The sequence below is a fragment of the Rhinoraja longicauda genome, chromosome 26 (genome assembly GCF_053455715.1).
Source record: "Rhinoraja longicauda isolate Sanriku21f chromosome 26, sRhiLon1.1, whole genome shotgun sequence".
NCBI lineage: Eukaryota > Metazoa > Chordata > Chondrichthyes > Rajiformes > Arhynchobatidae > Rhinoraja > Rhinoraja longicauda.
Genome location: NC_135978.1, coordinates 12,715,407 through 12,728,967, shown reverse-complemented (window position 1 = coordinate 12,728,967; position 13,561 = coordinate 12,715,407). Strand labels below are relative to the sequence as shown.

The window sequence follows — 13,561 nt, the reverse complement described above, 5'->3', positions numbered from 1 at the left end:
CAGGGGAGATGATCCAAGATTTCCCACATCTGCAGATAATCAAAGTCCCTCATTCTGGAAAAGCTTTTCTAAAGCCTCTCTAAGGCCTACATGATGCGGCTAAAGTACAGACAATACAATGCAATACTTCAGTCAATGTTTATAGAGGTTCAACCAAACCTGTCTGTTTTGCACACTCTGCCCTGGCTTGTGAAGCCCAGGAAACCACATGTTGTCTGAAACTGCTCTGACACATTCGATGAATTAAGCAGGTACACGTCTGTCAATTCCTGCACCTTTGTTTTAACATTTTACCACCTAGTTCAACACAGCGTCCTCTCATTCTTCCTGCCACAATGTACCACTTTGTACTTCCGCATGAAACCTACCACAATACGTGAGATAGTTTTCACACTTTACACACATACCCCTGGCCATTCATGAGGAACACATGGCATGGTTGACGATGGGTGTATCTTTATCCTGAAGATTGACACAAAATGCTGGAGTAACTCAGCGGGACAGGCAGCATTCTGGAGACAAGGAATGGGTGACGTTTTGGGTTGAGACCCTTCCTCAGAGCTGTTTGTAGAAGGGTCTCAACCCGAAACGTCACCCATTCCTTCTCTCCAGAGATGCTGCCTGTCTCGCTGAGTTATTCAAGCATTTTGTGTCTATCTTCGGTTTAAACCAGCATCTGCAGTTCCTTCGTACACACTGTATCTTTATGCTGTTCATATCCAATGCAGGTCATTGCCAGTCGGTCATGAATTGGTGGTCAGCCCAGTTTAAGTCATGCGTTGTACGTGAGTCACGTGACTGTACGGTCCAGTTGAATGGCGTGCCAAACCACTGCAGATTGCAATTCGGATTGCAGACCCAATTGTTCAGTTTTTACTTCTTTTGATACAATAACTGATGGTTCAGTCAAGCTAGTTGGGGGAGGGAATATACATTTCCTGTGTTAAATTTGACGCAAGAAATGCCTTTGTTCAGAACTGCTCTGCAGTCAGGCAGCCAACGTGGCATCTGGTGCAGAACATTACTCAGGTACAGAGTGGTTTGTGTGGACCACAGCTTCCTGAAATAATGAAGCACTTTCTGCCTATCTTGATCCTCCTCGCGGTGTTAGATGCTTGTGTTTCTGAGATGAAAGTGAAATATCACTAGTTTTCTTTTAGTAAACATTTATTATTGGGAACGCTCAGCAAGCCTGTTTAATACACATGCCGTGGAAATGTACTTGGCCTTCATTGCACTTCAATTTTTATCTTCAGCATTGAGCTTCATCTACTTTAATTTCCACTCGCTGCTGCTGATAGGGATCCAGACAATGTTTTCGAAGCTTCCGTATGTGTCAGGGGGCGATTGCCTTATGAGACATGGCTGCCATGTGCAATGCATTCTTGCATCTAGCCAGGCCTCTCTGAAGGAAGCATAAGCTTCTGTTAATCTACACAGGGCAGTCATCAATGAGCAAGCCAGACTAGGTTTATTTTGTGAACACTGTAAACACTGGGATGCACTGTATTGATAAGGCAAATACTAAAGTAGAATGTCACATTTGCATGCCATGGTTCCTCAGACTTTAACTGCGCAACGTTTTCCTTAAGGCACAAATTCGTGAAAAAGGCAATGGTTTATTTGTGAGGCGGCAGGCTTAATCTATTTAGATGTTGAGACTTTAGGCTGGCACGCTGAATGCTAATGATATTACTACGTGAAGCAGGCACACCACACAACTCTCTTATCTATTATAGATCAGTGTAAAAGCACAGAGGTCAGAAAGGCCTGGCTTAAAGATATATTACAACCCAATGAGTTTGCAGAGTTTTAAAAAACTCCTTTTGCCATTTAAAATTTTTTCAAACATTTATGAGCCTTACAAATTTGAAGAAAGCTTCACGTTTGCTTATTGAACGCTCACAATACATAAATAATTATTCAGCCCATTGGACTCTAAATGAACCCTCTGCTTGCCTAATTTAAGAGACCAATGCAGATATCACCACCTCCCTGTGACCATGGCTGGGAGCAGATTAGAGATGAGAAACCCTGGGCAGTTCCAAAAGGAGGACAGTTCTATCACCGTGTGAGCGATTGGCAGCAATATTACATTCTACTTTGTGCTTGGATATGTAAAATACCTCAAGTGCTCTCCTGAGGGGTAAGGGACATTAAACCAAAGAATGGTGAGAAATCCCTGGGAATGACAATCTCAAAGTAAGAAAGAATTAGAGAACTGCACGGATTGATGAGGGGAGCCACAGGTTATGGGACCTGGTGGAATAATGAACAGAAGACTGAAGAGGGGAGATATGTAGGATACCCAAAGAATGGAGAACTGAGGAAGGGGATTAGATTGTAGGTTTGGAGTAGGTAACAGAGACAGTTGCATCAAGGCCATAAAGGGATTTAGAAAATTATAAGTAGCTTCATTTACATTTAAAGTATTGGGGTCTTGGGACTTGACGTTTTTTTTTGTAAGGGTTACAGGCTAGTGGAATTTATGGTCAACCAATTATAGGGTAGTCAGCCAGTCTGACAACACATAGGTCTTGGAGGGTTCGGAACGGGAGAGGTGTTCTACTTGGAGTGAGGATTGTGACAAGAAAACGACTTATTTGAGTGATATTTGACTTTAGGGTGGACCGACAGTGATTTAAGGAGGCGACTGTAATAAAAGAAAGAACCCGTAATTACCTCAACTTCTCAGGAGGTGTGACTCTTTGCAACTGATTGTGAGTTTTGGAGCCATATCCTTGGATTCTGCAGCAGGATTTCGATAGGTTGAATAACTGCTGAAAACCTGGAAATTACAGTTGAATGTGGGGAAATACGTGGTCATGCACTTAGGGAAGGAAAAATTTAAAGGCAAGCTGTTACCTTAATGAAGTGGAATACAGAGATCTGGGCGTTCTAGTGCATGAATTGCAAGAAATTAGCAGACAGTTGCAGTAAGAAGTTAGCAAAGCAAATGGCATTTTGACCTCTTTTTGCAAGATGGTTGGAATTAAGAAATAGGAAAGAGGGTCTGAGGAAGGGGGTCTGAGGGAGGGGGTCTGAGGGAGGCTCCCAGCCCAAAACATTGTCTATCCATGTTCTCCAGTGATGTTGCCTGTTCCACTGGGTTATTCAGCACTTTGTGTCTTTTAAAAAAATCCAGCATCTGCAGTTCCTTTAGTCTAAGTATTTTTTTAAATGTACAAGATGTTGTGAGGCCAAAATGGAGTGCTGCTCACATTTTTGTCTTTTTAAAGTGACCAATTAACTTATTGCCCACATGTTTTTGGGATGTGAAAGGAAACCAAAGTTCCTGGAGAAAACCCATGCAGAACGTGCAGACTCCACACACACACACATAGGACCAGGAGTCAGGATCAAACCTGGAGCTGTGAGGCAGCAGCTGTGTCACCTCGATAGAATAGATCTGCCTCTGAACCAAGGACTAGTGGATGGGATGCTCAGTTATTGTCTTTTTTAAACCTATGCCCTACCCTACCCTAGTCAGCTCCTCTAATTGATACAAGTGTATTTGGTATCCATGGTGGTAAAATACTGTACAAAACTCCCTCCACATCATGTGGAAGTACCAGCCTAGCTAATACACAAGTCCAGGACAGCACTTACAGCCTTCCTACTTAGCAGCAAAAATACAATGAGTCGGGTTCAAAAATAGTGCTATTACTTCAAATTAAGCAGGTGCTAGATTCCAGAGCACAGTCTGAAGGAGATTTGCTCCCAAGTACTAGACAATATTTCTACCTCAACCAACACCAATGACACAAAATTAACTGACTTTTTTGGACTGTTTGTTTGTGAAAACAACTCCTGCATTTGCATATATCGGGGGTGACATAGACGGAGCACCACGCTATAACAGGATGCTCCACAGTGCAAATTCAGCCCAGTGAAGCTTCGGTTTATGCCCTTATCAGTTGAGTGAAGCAGAAGCAGTTGTTGTTAGTCCTGCCTCTTCAACCACAGCATTGTGCTCTCCAATATCCTTTCAACTCATTTAATTATTTTCTGGTGGATTTGGATGTCATTCCCTTTGTACCACTTTGTATATAAATATTCAGTATGCTCTCTCAGCCAGAGCAGGTGAGAATTGTTGCAAGCACACATACCAGCTGTTCTGAATCCCCCTCCTGGGATTCTGAGAGAACCTCTCCCTGGTTTTGATATTCCTTTTGAGCAGATTGCCTCTATTTTAAATTTTAATGCACTCAGAAGAAGGAATGTTCGGGTTTCCAGATTTTTGATCTCTTTTTGATAAGGATTTCTCCTCCAGCTGTGTTGTGAAGAATCAACAATAAGACCAGCCTTATAATCTTGTGGGGGGTCCTGCACAATGTAACCTACAAGGGTTGTTGTATAACAGGGCTCCAAATGGAAGTTTACAATTACCAGCAGCCAATGAAGGAAGCCGAGGGTGAAACATTTAGATTTTTTTAGATTTAGAGATACAGCGCGGAAACAGGCCCTTCGGCCCACCGAGTCCGCGCCGCCCAGCGATCCCTGCACATTAACACTATCCTACACACACTAGGGACGATTTTTACATTTACCCAGTCAATTAACCAACATACCTGTACGTCTTTGGAGTGTGGGAGGAAACCGAAGATCTCGGAGAAAACCCACGCAGGTCACGGGGAGAACGTACAAACTCCATACAGATGGCGCCCGTAGTCAGTATCGAACCTGAGTCTCCGGCGCTGCATTCGCTGTAAGGCAGCAACTCTACCACTGCGCCACCGTGCTGCCCAGAGTTGCGATACCAACTCTGCTGTTTATTGTCAGAAGGGAATCATGTATAAAACGTGGCACCCAATCTAGAGTTCTGTAGTAGATATGGATGCACAGAACTTTTATTCAACTTTTTATACTCTCAGAGTTAGGAGATGACCATTGCTGGTGGAGTTAAAACTAACAATGAATGGAGACATCGCGCATTCAAATCTTTATAAAAAGAATCCAAACTGGGCAGATACGATCCATCGATAAATAAAGAAACAAATGATCCATCAAAAAATAAATGAAATAATGATCCATTATAATCTGACGATCAAGGGATGTATTAAAATATAAATGGGTTGAAATTTAATTGCCGATAAAAACATGCTCAAAAACGCACTGTGTGTGTTTATGTGCTGCTAGTTGGTGCCATTAGTGCGAGTATTTGTGCTTTTAAAAGGTACAAATCATGATTAGTTTCCCAATACCCACATATTAACAGCAAGTAATCTCGAGTCTTATTCACCATGACATTAATTCACATCCTGCCTACTCCTATATTTAAGAAAGGAGGGAGAGGTAGAGAAGGACAGTTTGCTGAACATCTGTCAATGGGAAAGTGTTGGAAGCTAGTATTAAATGTATTATATCAATCCAAGGTAATCAAGCAAAGCCAAAAATGGTTTTGGCGGAGGAGATTCTGTTTGACCAGTTTATTGATGCTCTTTGAACAAGTAAGTTATGCTATGAAAAAAAAAGGGAACCTAGTAGAATTTTTATATTCGAATTTCCAGAGGGCATTTAATAACGTGTCACATCAAAGATTATGGTGCAAAACAAAAGCTCCTGGTGCTGGGGGTAACGTATTAGCATGGATAGAGTGTTGCTGGCTAACAGGAAACAGACAGCAGGCATAAATTATTTTTGATGGAAGATGCAATGAGTGGTGTGCCACAGGGATCAGGGCTGGGGTCTTAACATTGAACAATTTATACAAAACGCCAAAGATTTGGTTGCCAAATTCACAGATGACACAAGGATAGATGGGAAAGTAAGTTGTGAGGACAACATAAAGAGGCAGTAAAGAGACATGAATGAATCTGGTAAATGGAGTATTATGTGTGAAAACATTAAGTTATCCAGTCTAGGGGGAAATTTGATAAAGGAATCTTATCAAAATGATGAACGATTGCAGAGGTTCGAGAAGGAGTCGGATCTCAAAAGGTTAGCGTGCAGGTGCAGTGAGTATTAGAAAAACTGATGAAGCATTGGGATTTTTGAATACAAAGGCAGAGATTATATGGAGCATTGGTGAGACCACATTTGGAGTAACGTGTACAATATTGGTTGTATTTAAGGAAGGATGTTAATATATAAGAAGTAATTTAGTTTAGAGATATAGCACGGAAAAAGACTCTTCGGCCCACAAGATTCACGCCGACCAGCGATCCCCACACACAAACACAATCCTACACACACTAGGGACAATTTACAATGACACCAAGCCAATTAGCCTACAAACCTGTACGTCTTTGGAGTGTGGGAGGAAACTGGAGCTCCCGGAGCATACCCATGCAGGTCACGGGGAGAACGCACAAACTCCGTACAGACAGCACCCGTAGTCAGGATCGAACCCGGGTCTCTGGTGTTGTAAGGCAGCAACTCTACCGCTGCGCCACCGTTTCACTCTAGTAATTGAGAGAAGGTTTACTGGACAATGAGGAAAGGTCAGACTATGAAGGCTTCAATCCAGCAGAGTTAAAACAGTGAGGGCTGATAAGATTGAAACATACAAGACGTTCGAGGTTTTGACACGGAGAACATGCAGGGAATGCTTCCTCACAAGAATAACTAGAACTGGAAATCACTAACAAAATAAGGGGTCACCCATTTAAGATGAGGTAGATTTTTATTTCCGGAGATTCATGAGCTGTCATAAGTCACTTCCACTTTGAGCATTTGAAGGCAGGTTCTTGATAAACAAGGTGAAAAGTTATGCAGGTAGAAGGGAATATGTTTAGATTACAAAGAGATCAACCGTGATATTATCAAATGGTAGAGGAGAGTCCCTTGTGACCCTTAAGGCATCAAAGAGGGTAGGAAAATAACTGCAGATGCTGGTACAAATCGAAGGTATCACAAAATGCTGGAGTAACTCATCAGGTCAGGCATTCTGTTTATGGTTCAATGGTTGAAGAAGGGTCTCAACCCGAAACGTCACCCATTCCCTCTCTCCAAGATGCTGCCTGACCTGCTGATTTACTCCAGCATTTTGTGGCACCAAAGAGGGTGATTAAATTCAGAAATTATTAAATGTATTCAAGTTTAGAGAAGTGGAGATTCATTGCAATCGCCAAACTCACCTTACAGACGTGACCCGATAATCCTCCTACTTTTTACTCCTCATGAATGAACATCAAAGCACAAGGACAATAACAGCCTTGAAATACAGTCCCTTTTGTCACAGGGGTAAAAGCAGCATTTCTCTGATGAGAACAAGATAGGTCACTAGTTATTGATCTCAAGTGGCCAGGATACCAGAAAATAATCCTGCTGTGAATGGCTATAAAACTGGTTAATGTATAAATGAAAAGGCAACTGGGCCTCAGTTTAAAACCTTATGCAGCTTTGCAAACTGAAGTAGCAGCACAAATTATGTGCTCAGATCCGAGGTGGAACTTGAACTCACAACCTTTTGTCTCAGACGCAAGAGAGGAAGTAACAAAGTCTCAGAAAAATCAAAATGACACAAAATGCTAATCTATTTGGTTGAGCAATATGAAAATAAATTAAAAACATTCCCAGGCTGAGGACTTTCATCTCCGATGTGCTTGATTTGCTCTTTTGACAGCTCACAATCAGTTGGCCTGATATAATGCGGTGAGCCGGGGCTGTATTCCAACCACAGGCTTGGCTCGCCCGAACAGGAGGATGGAGGGAGACGGCAGTGAATGCTGGATGAAGAGCTCTAAGGGTGGTACGGGATGGGGGGTCTTACCTTATGCACCCTCAAGGTCGGCTGCAGGAGGTGCCCCCTGGGCAACAAGGGCTGAAGGGGGCTGTGCAAGAAGAGGGACGATGGTTCGCGGGGCGACTGGAATGGAGGCGACGGCTGCAATGGGCCTTTGTGGTCAGCTGCTGCCGGGACTGTAAAATGGCCGCAAAATGGTGCCACTTGCAGTTAAGACAGTGGGCTGCCCTGTACATTCTGTACTTACCGGGGGATTGTGCTTATGTACGATGATAGTCTTTCTGAGCTGAATGTGAAAAAGAGTATTTCACTGTACTTTAGAAACCATTGAACCATAAACAGAATGTAATTTAAACCAGCAATTATCTGAGGGTGTCTGTTTACATAGTAATAACCTACATAATAACCTTGGTTCCCTCTCTTTCAACATCTTTCTAACATTATGGTTGGGTCAGATTTGAGATTTTCTGCACATATTTGGGTTTTAAAATTTTTAGGCATCATCATAATTAAAATGACAAAGCATAGACAAAGATGATTGTTTCAATATTTATGATACGGTACAGCAAAAAAACTCCTCAAGGAGACACGAAATGCTGGAGTAACTCAGCGGGTCAGGCAGCATCTCAGGAGAGAAGGAATGGGCGACGTTTCAGGTCGAGAACCTTCTTCAGACAGAAGAAGGGTCTCGACCCGAAACGTCACCCATTCCTTCTCTCCTGAGATGCTGCCTGTCCCGCTGAGTTACTCCAGCATTTTGGGTTTACCTTCGATTTAAACTAGCATCTGCAGTTTTTTTTCCTACACAAAAAAAAAACTCCTCTGATTTTTATGGTTGCAGGTTGTGTTGTAGGGGACAAGTCTATCAGAAAAGGGGTCGTGAGGGCTTTAGTTTTGTTAAGAGCTCACCTCAGATTTCTCTTCCTTTTTGACCATGTCTTTCTCTAGGAGCTTGAGTGCAGACTTGGGGCTGTGTCTCTCCAGGTAAGCAGCTGTGGAGACAGAAACCAGGTGGATCAGTGGCTCGTAGCTGGGGATTACAGTGCTCATGTAAAGAGGCATCACTTACTCACCCCCAGGCAATATCCTCCAGACCACCATTGCCTTACTGAATTGGGAACAATATTACATTTTAACATGTAGGCACAAGGAACTGCGGGTGCTAGTTTACATAAAAAGACACAAAGTGCTGGAGTAACTCAGCGGGTCAGGCAGAATCTCTGGAGAACGTAGATAGGGGATGTTTCGGATGTTTTGTTCTCCAGAGATGCTGCCTGATCCGCTGAGTGCCTGACCCCAGCACTTTCCTATTACAGCTTAACACAGTGGTGTTTATTCCACTTTGAAAGCCCAGGAGTCATCACATGTGAAAAATGACGAAGAAAAAATGTTCATTTGAAAATCCCCAAACTTATTCAATAGACAATAGACAATAGGTGCAGGAGTAGGCCATTCGGCCCTTCGAGCCAGCACCGCCATTCAATGCGATCATGGCTGATCACTCTCAATCAGTACCCCGTTCCTGCCTTCTCCCCATACCCCCTCACTCCGCTATCCTTAAGAGCTCTATCCAGCTCTCTCTTGAAAGCATCCAACGAACTGGCCTCCACTGCCTTCTGAGGCAGAGAATTCCACACCTTCACCACTCTCTGACTGAAAAGGTTCTTCCTCATCTCCGTTCTAAATGGCCTACCCCTTATTCTTAAACTGTGGCCCCTTGTTCTGGACTCCCCCAACATTGGGAACATGTTTCCTGCCTCTAATGTGTCCAATCCCCTAATCATTCGTTTTCATTAAACAATTGTTGGGAATTGTTGGGAATTGTTGGGAAAAACTGAGGCTGGTGTGATTCAGCGAAGGGACATTGAGTGGAGATGGGTAACAATCCACAACAGAGCAGGTGGCTTCAGACAGAGAGGTCAGAGTGGAGGCAGGATGGTGAATGAGAGCTGCAACTGGAAGCTCAGGGTCACCCTGCAGACTGAGTGCAGGTGATCCACAAAACGACCCCTCAATCTGCATTTGATTTCTCCAAGGGAGAGACACCACACTGTGAACATCTTATGCCATAAACTAGATTGGAAGTGCAAGTGAATTATTGCCTTACCTGTTTAGTCTCTGGGTCGGGAAGAGGTGAAAATCACAAAGTGCTGGAGTACCTCAGCAGGTCGTGCAGCATCTCTGGAGAATATGGACATGTGGCGTTTTGGGTCAGGACCCTTCTTCAGAGGCGAAAGGACAGTTTTTGAGCTTCTAGTTGCTTGCCACTTTAATGTACCGCCCTACTCTCACTCTGACATATCTATCTCTGTCCTTTGCCACTGTCATAAAGAGGCCCAACACAAGCTTGAGGAATGGTGGCAGCGGTAGAGTTGCTGCTTTACGGCTCCTGAGGGCCAGGTTCGATCCTTATTACGGGTGCCGCTCGGTACAGAGCTGTACGTTCTCCACGTGACCTGCATGGGTTTTCTCCGGGTGCTCTGGTTTCCTCCCACACTTCAAAGATGCACTAGTTTGTAGGCTAATTGGCTTGGTATAATTGTAAATTGTCCCTCGTGTGTGTAGGATTGTGCAAATGTGTGGAGATCGCTGGTCTGCGAAGACACAATGGGCCAAAGGGCCTGTTTCCACGCTGTATCTCTAAACTAAACTAAAGTCCTCATATTTTGCCTGGGCAACTTGCAGCCTGTAATACTCAATGTTAAATTTTCTAACTTTAGAAAACTCACACTTTTTGACTGTTTGTATCGGGACTGACCATTTTTCATGTCATCCAGTTTCCATTCTCTTTCATTTATACACAGACTTTCTAACAAGCAACACATTACACAAGGGAGTAAACGACCCTTTGATGACTATTATTTCACCTTTTCAGAGCAATCCCCTTTTTCCCACCCATTGCCATCCCCCACTTTCTCTGCTAACTCAACTAACGTGTTTCTCTCTTTGTAGAAAAAAGGAACTGCAGATGCTGGTTTACACAAAAGGACACATTGCTGGACTAACTCAGCAAGTCAAGCAACATCGCCGGAGAACATTCTGAAGAAAGGTCCCAACCCGAAACATCACCTATTCATGCTCTCCATAGACGCTGGATATTTTTAAGGCAGAGATAGATTGTTGATTGGTACAGGTGTCAGAGGTTATGGGAAGAAGGCAGGAGAATGGGGTTAGGAGGGAGAGAGAGATCAGCCATGATTGAATGGCGGAGTAGACGATGGGCCGAATGGCCTAATTCTACTCCTATCACTTATGACATAGAAACATAGAAAATAGGTGCAGGAGGAGGCCATTTGCGCCTTCGAGCCAGCACCGCCATTTATTGTGATCATGGCTGATCATCTACAGTCAGTAACCTGTGCCTGCCTTCTCCCCATATTCCTTGATTCCACTAGCCCCTAGAGCTCTATCTAACTCTCTTTTAAATTCATCCAGTGAATTGGCTTCCACTGCCTTCTGTGGCAGAGAATTACACAAATTCACAACTCTCTGGGTGAAAAAGTTTCTTCTGACCTTATGCTGTCTGACTCACTGAGAAACTCCAGCATTTTGTGTTGTTTTTCTCTTTCTCAGTCTGATGAGGGGGGTCGTGGCTTAAAATACTGTTTCTCCACAAATGTTGACTGGCCTGCGGAGCCTTTCTGCAATTTTCTGGTTTTAGTTTAGATTTCCAGTGTGTGCAGTTTTTTTAGATTTCCAAACAAGTAAATGGCTGCGAATCGGCAGCTCTTAAAACACTTGAGCCTTTTCACGAGGTGTATGTTTGAATAAACTGACAAGTCCGATGTGCGATAGCATTTTAGTGCCAGCTTTTGTGTGTAAATGAACTACTAAACCATCAGGTCATCGCCAAGGTCAGAGCAGTGAACCCAGTTGGGGGGACAATAAACTGCCCATCATTCTGTCTTCAATCATCCTGTCCTCATCTCCATGATGGTGCAGATTAACAATGTACCAATTGAAGCAGGCAATTGTTTAACACAGAGGAAGAGATCAGAACAATTAAACAGCACTGAAAATTATTTAACTAATAAAACTCTTGATAACTATTGAAAACCAGAAGCTGACCAAACTGCACTTCGTCACACCCGGAAATGTACAAAAAAAGTCCACAAAATCATTGAATTGTTGGACACTTCAGCTATTACATATGCAAAGTTTAGTCAAAGGGCAAACAAAGTCCCACGTACTAATTATTATACAAATTCTATGGGAGCAGGTTACATGAAGGGAAACGGAGGCTAGGTCCGTAGAGGCTCGTTGGGCGCGCAGCGATAGAGTTGCTGCTTTACAACACGAGAGACCTGGGTTCGATCCTGACAACGGGTGCTGCCTGTACAGTGTTTATACATTCTCCCTGTGACTGTGTGGGTCTTCTCTGGACGCTCCAGTTTCATTGAGTCAGAGAGTTATACAGCGTGGAAACAGGCCCTCTCACACTCCAAAGACTTGGAGGTTTGAAGGTTAATTGGCATCTATAAATTGTAAATTATCCCTAGTTTGTAGGTGCTAGTGAATGGGGTGATCACTGGTCGGCGTGTACTCGATGGGCCGAAGGGCCTGTTTCCACGATGTATTTCTAAAGTCTAAAGACTGCTTTGGTTCTTCGACAGTGGTTAGAACCTATTTGCAGGAGTATACAATCTGGGTGCTCAATCCTGGGAAGGTCATTGTTATTTGACAAGGATTATAATTAATTCAGAAAGCACGAATAAGCTTCAAGGGGATGAAGGAAACAGAGTTTGTTTTCTTCGGAAAAGACCTCAATATGAAACAGATTATTGAACTGAATTGAATTGAATTGAATTGAATAAATTTTATTAGCCAAGTATGTATACATACAAGGAATTTGCCTTGGTGCTTTGCTCGCAAGTAACAACACGACATACAGTAAACAATTAAGAATAAAACATTAAAACATTAAGAATAAAACATTATAGTTTAAAAATGTGAAGAATGAAAAAAAATACCAGAGCAAAAGGAGGCTACAGACTTTTGGTTATTGAGTAGAGCTCGTTGAAAAAAAGCTGTTTTTATGTCTGGCTGTGGCTGCTTTGACAGTCCGGAGTCGCCTTCCCAGAGGGAAGTGGTTCGAAGCATTTGTGGCCAGGGTGAGAGAGGTCAGAGATGACCTTACCCACTCGCTTCCTGGCCCTTGCAGTGTACAGTTCGTCAATGGGGGAAGGCTGCAGCCAACAACCTTCTCGGCTGTTATTTGAGATTTTGAAAACCTGATCTATGCAAATTATTCATAATGACAAATGGCCAGATCCCAATAGACAGGCTCACACAAAGGAAGTCTGAGGCAGAGGACAGGAACACATTCACCCAAAGGTTTAACACGTAATAGAATTAACATGGCTGCTGTGCCATTCAATCGTCTGATATTAAATCCTCTTCAACTATTCCACCACACTCACACTGTCTACTCCTTTCACTCCTCTGGTCGGATAACTACTCGTGACGTGTCCTTGAAACGTGATTATCATGTTATTCTTGTTCTCTGCTCCCTGCACTCCACAATAAGCAGACACGCAACCTTTTAGTTACTACATGTTATCATAGAGCAACCGGCAAAGAATATAATTTAGTTTCAAGAAATGTTTAAACCCATCGGAAATACAGCCATTCCAAAACGGAGGAAAGAAATTGCAGAATAATATGTTGGTTTATCTTCAGACTGCAGTCTGTGTGCACAGGCTGCGAGCCTGATGCACTGTATTTGGATGTGTCGCATGACTGCAGCTGGGAGCAGAGCAGATGGGAGGAACGATGGGAGCAGGAGTCAGTAATAGGGAGATAATGAGGATGTGCTTGTGCACTTGGTCTGCAATGCACAGGGGAAATCCCACCAAGTGACCGCGAAATCAGCTC

General features: G+C 43.2%; 1 protein-coding gene across 1 annotated transcript in view; it reads right to left on the bottom strand.

Annotated features, from left to right (window-relative positions):
* vps37d (VPS37D subunit of ESCRT-I) overlaps window positions 1-13,561 on the bottom strand; it is a 30,115-nt gene that overhangs the window by 3,132 nt on the left and 13,422 nt on the right. The window contains exon 3 of the mRNA XM_078422092.1: window positions 8,597-8,679. Within this exon, the coding sequence (XP_078278218.1) occupies window positions 8,597-8,679 (83 nt within the window). The remainder of the gene's footprint in view (window positions 1-8,596; window positions 8,680-13,561) is intronic.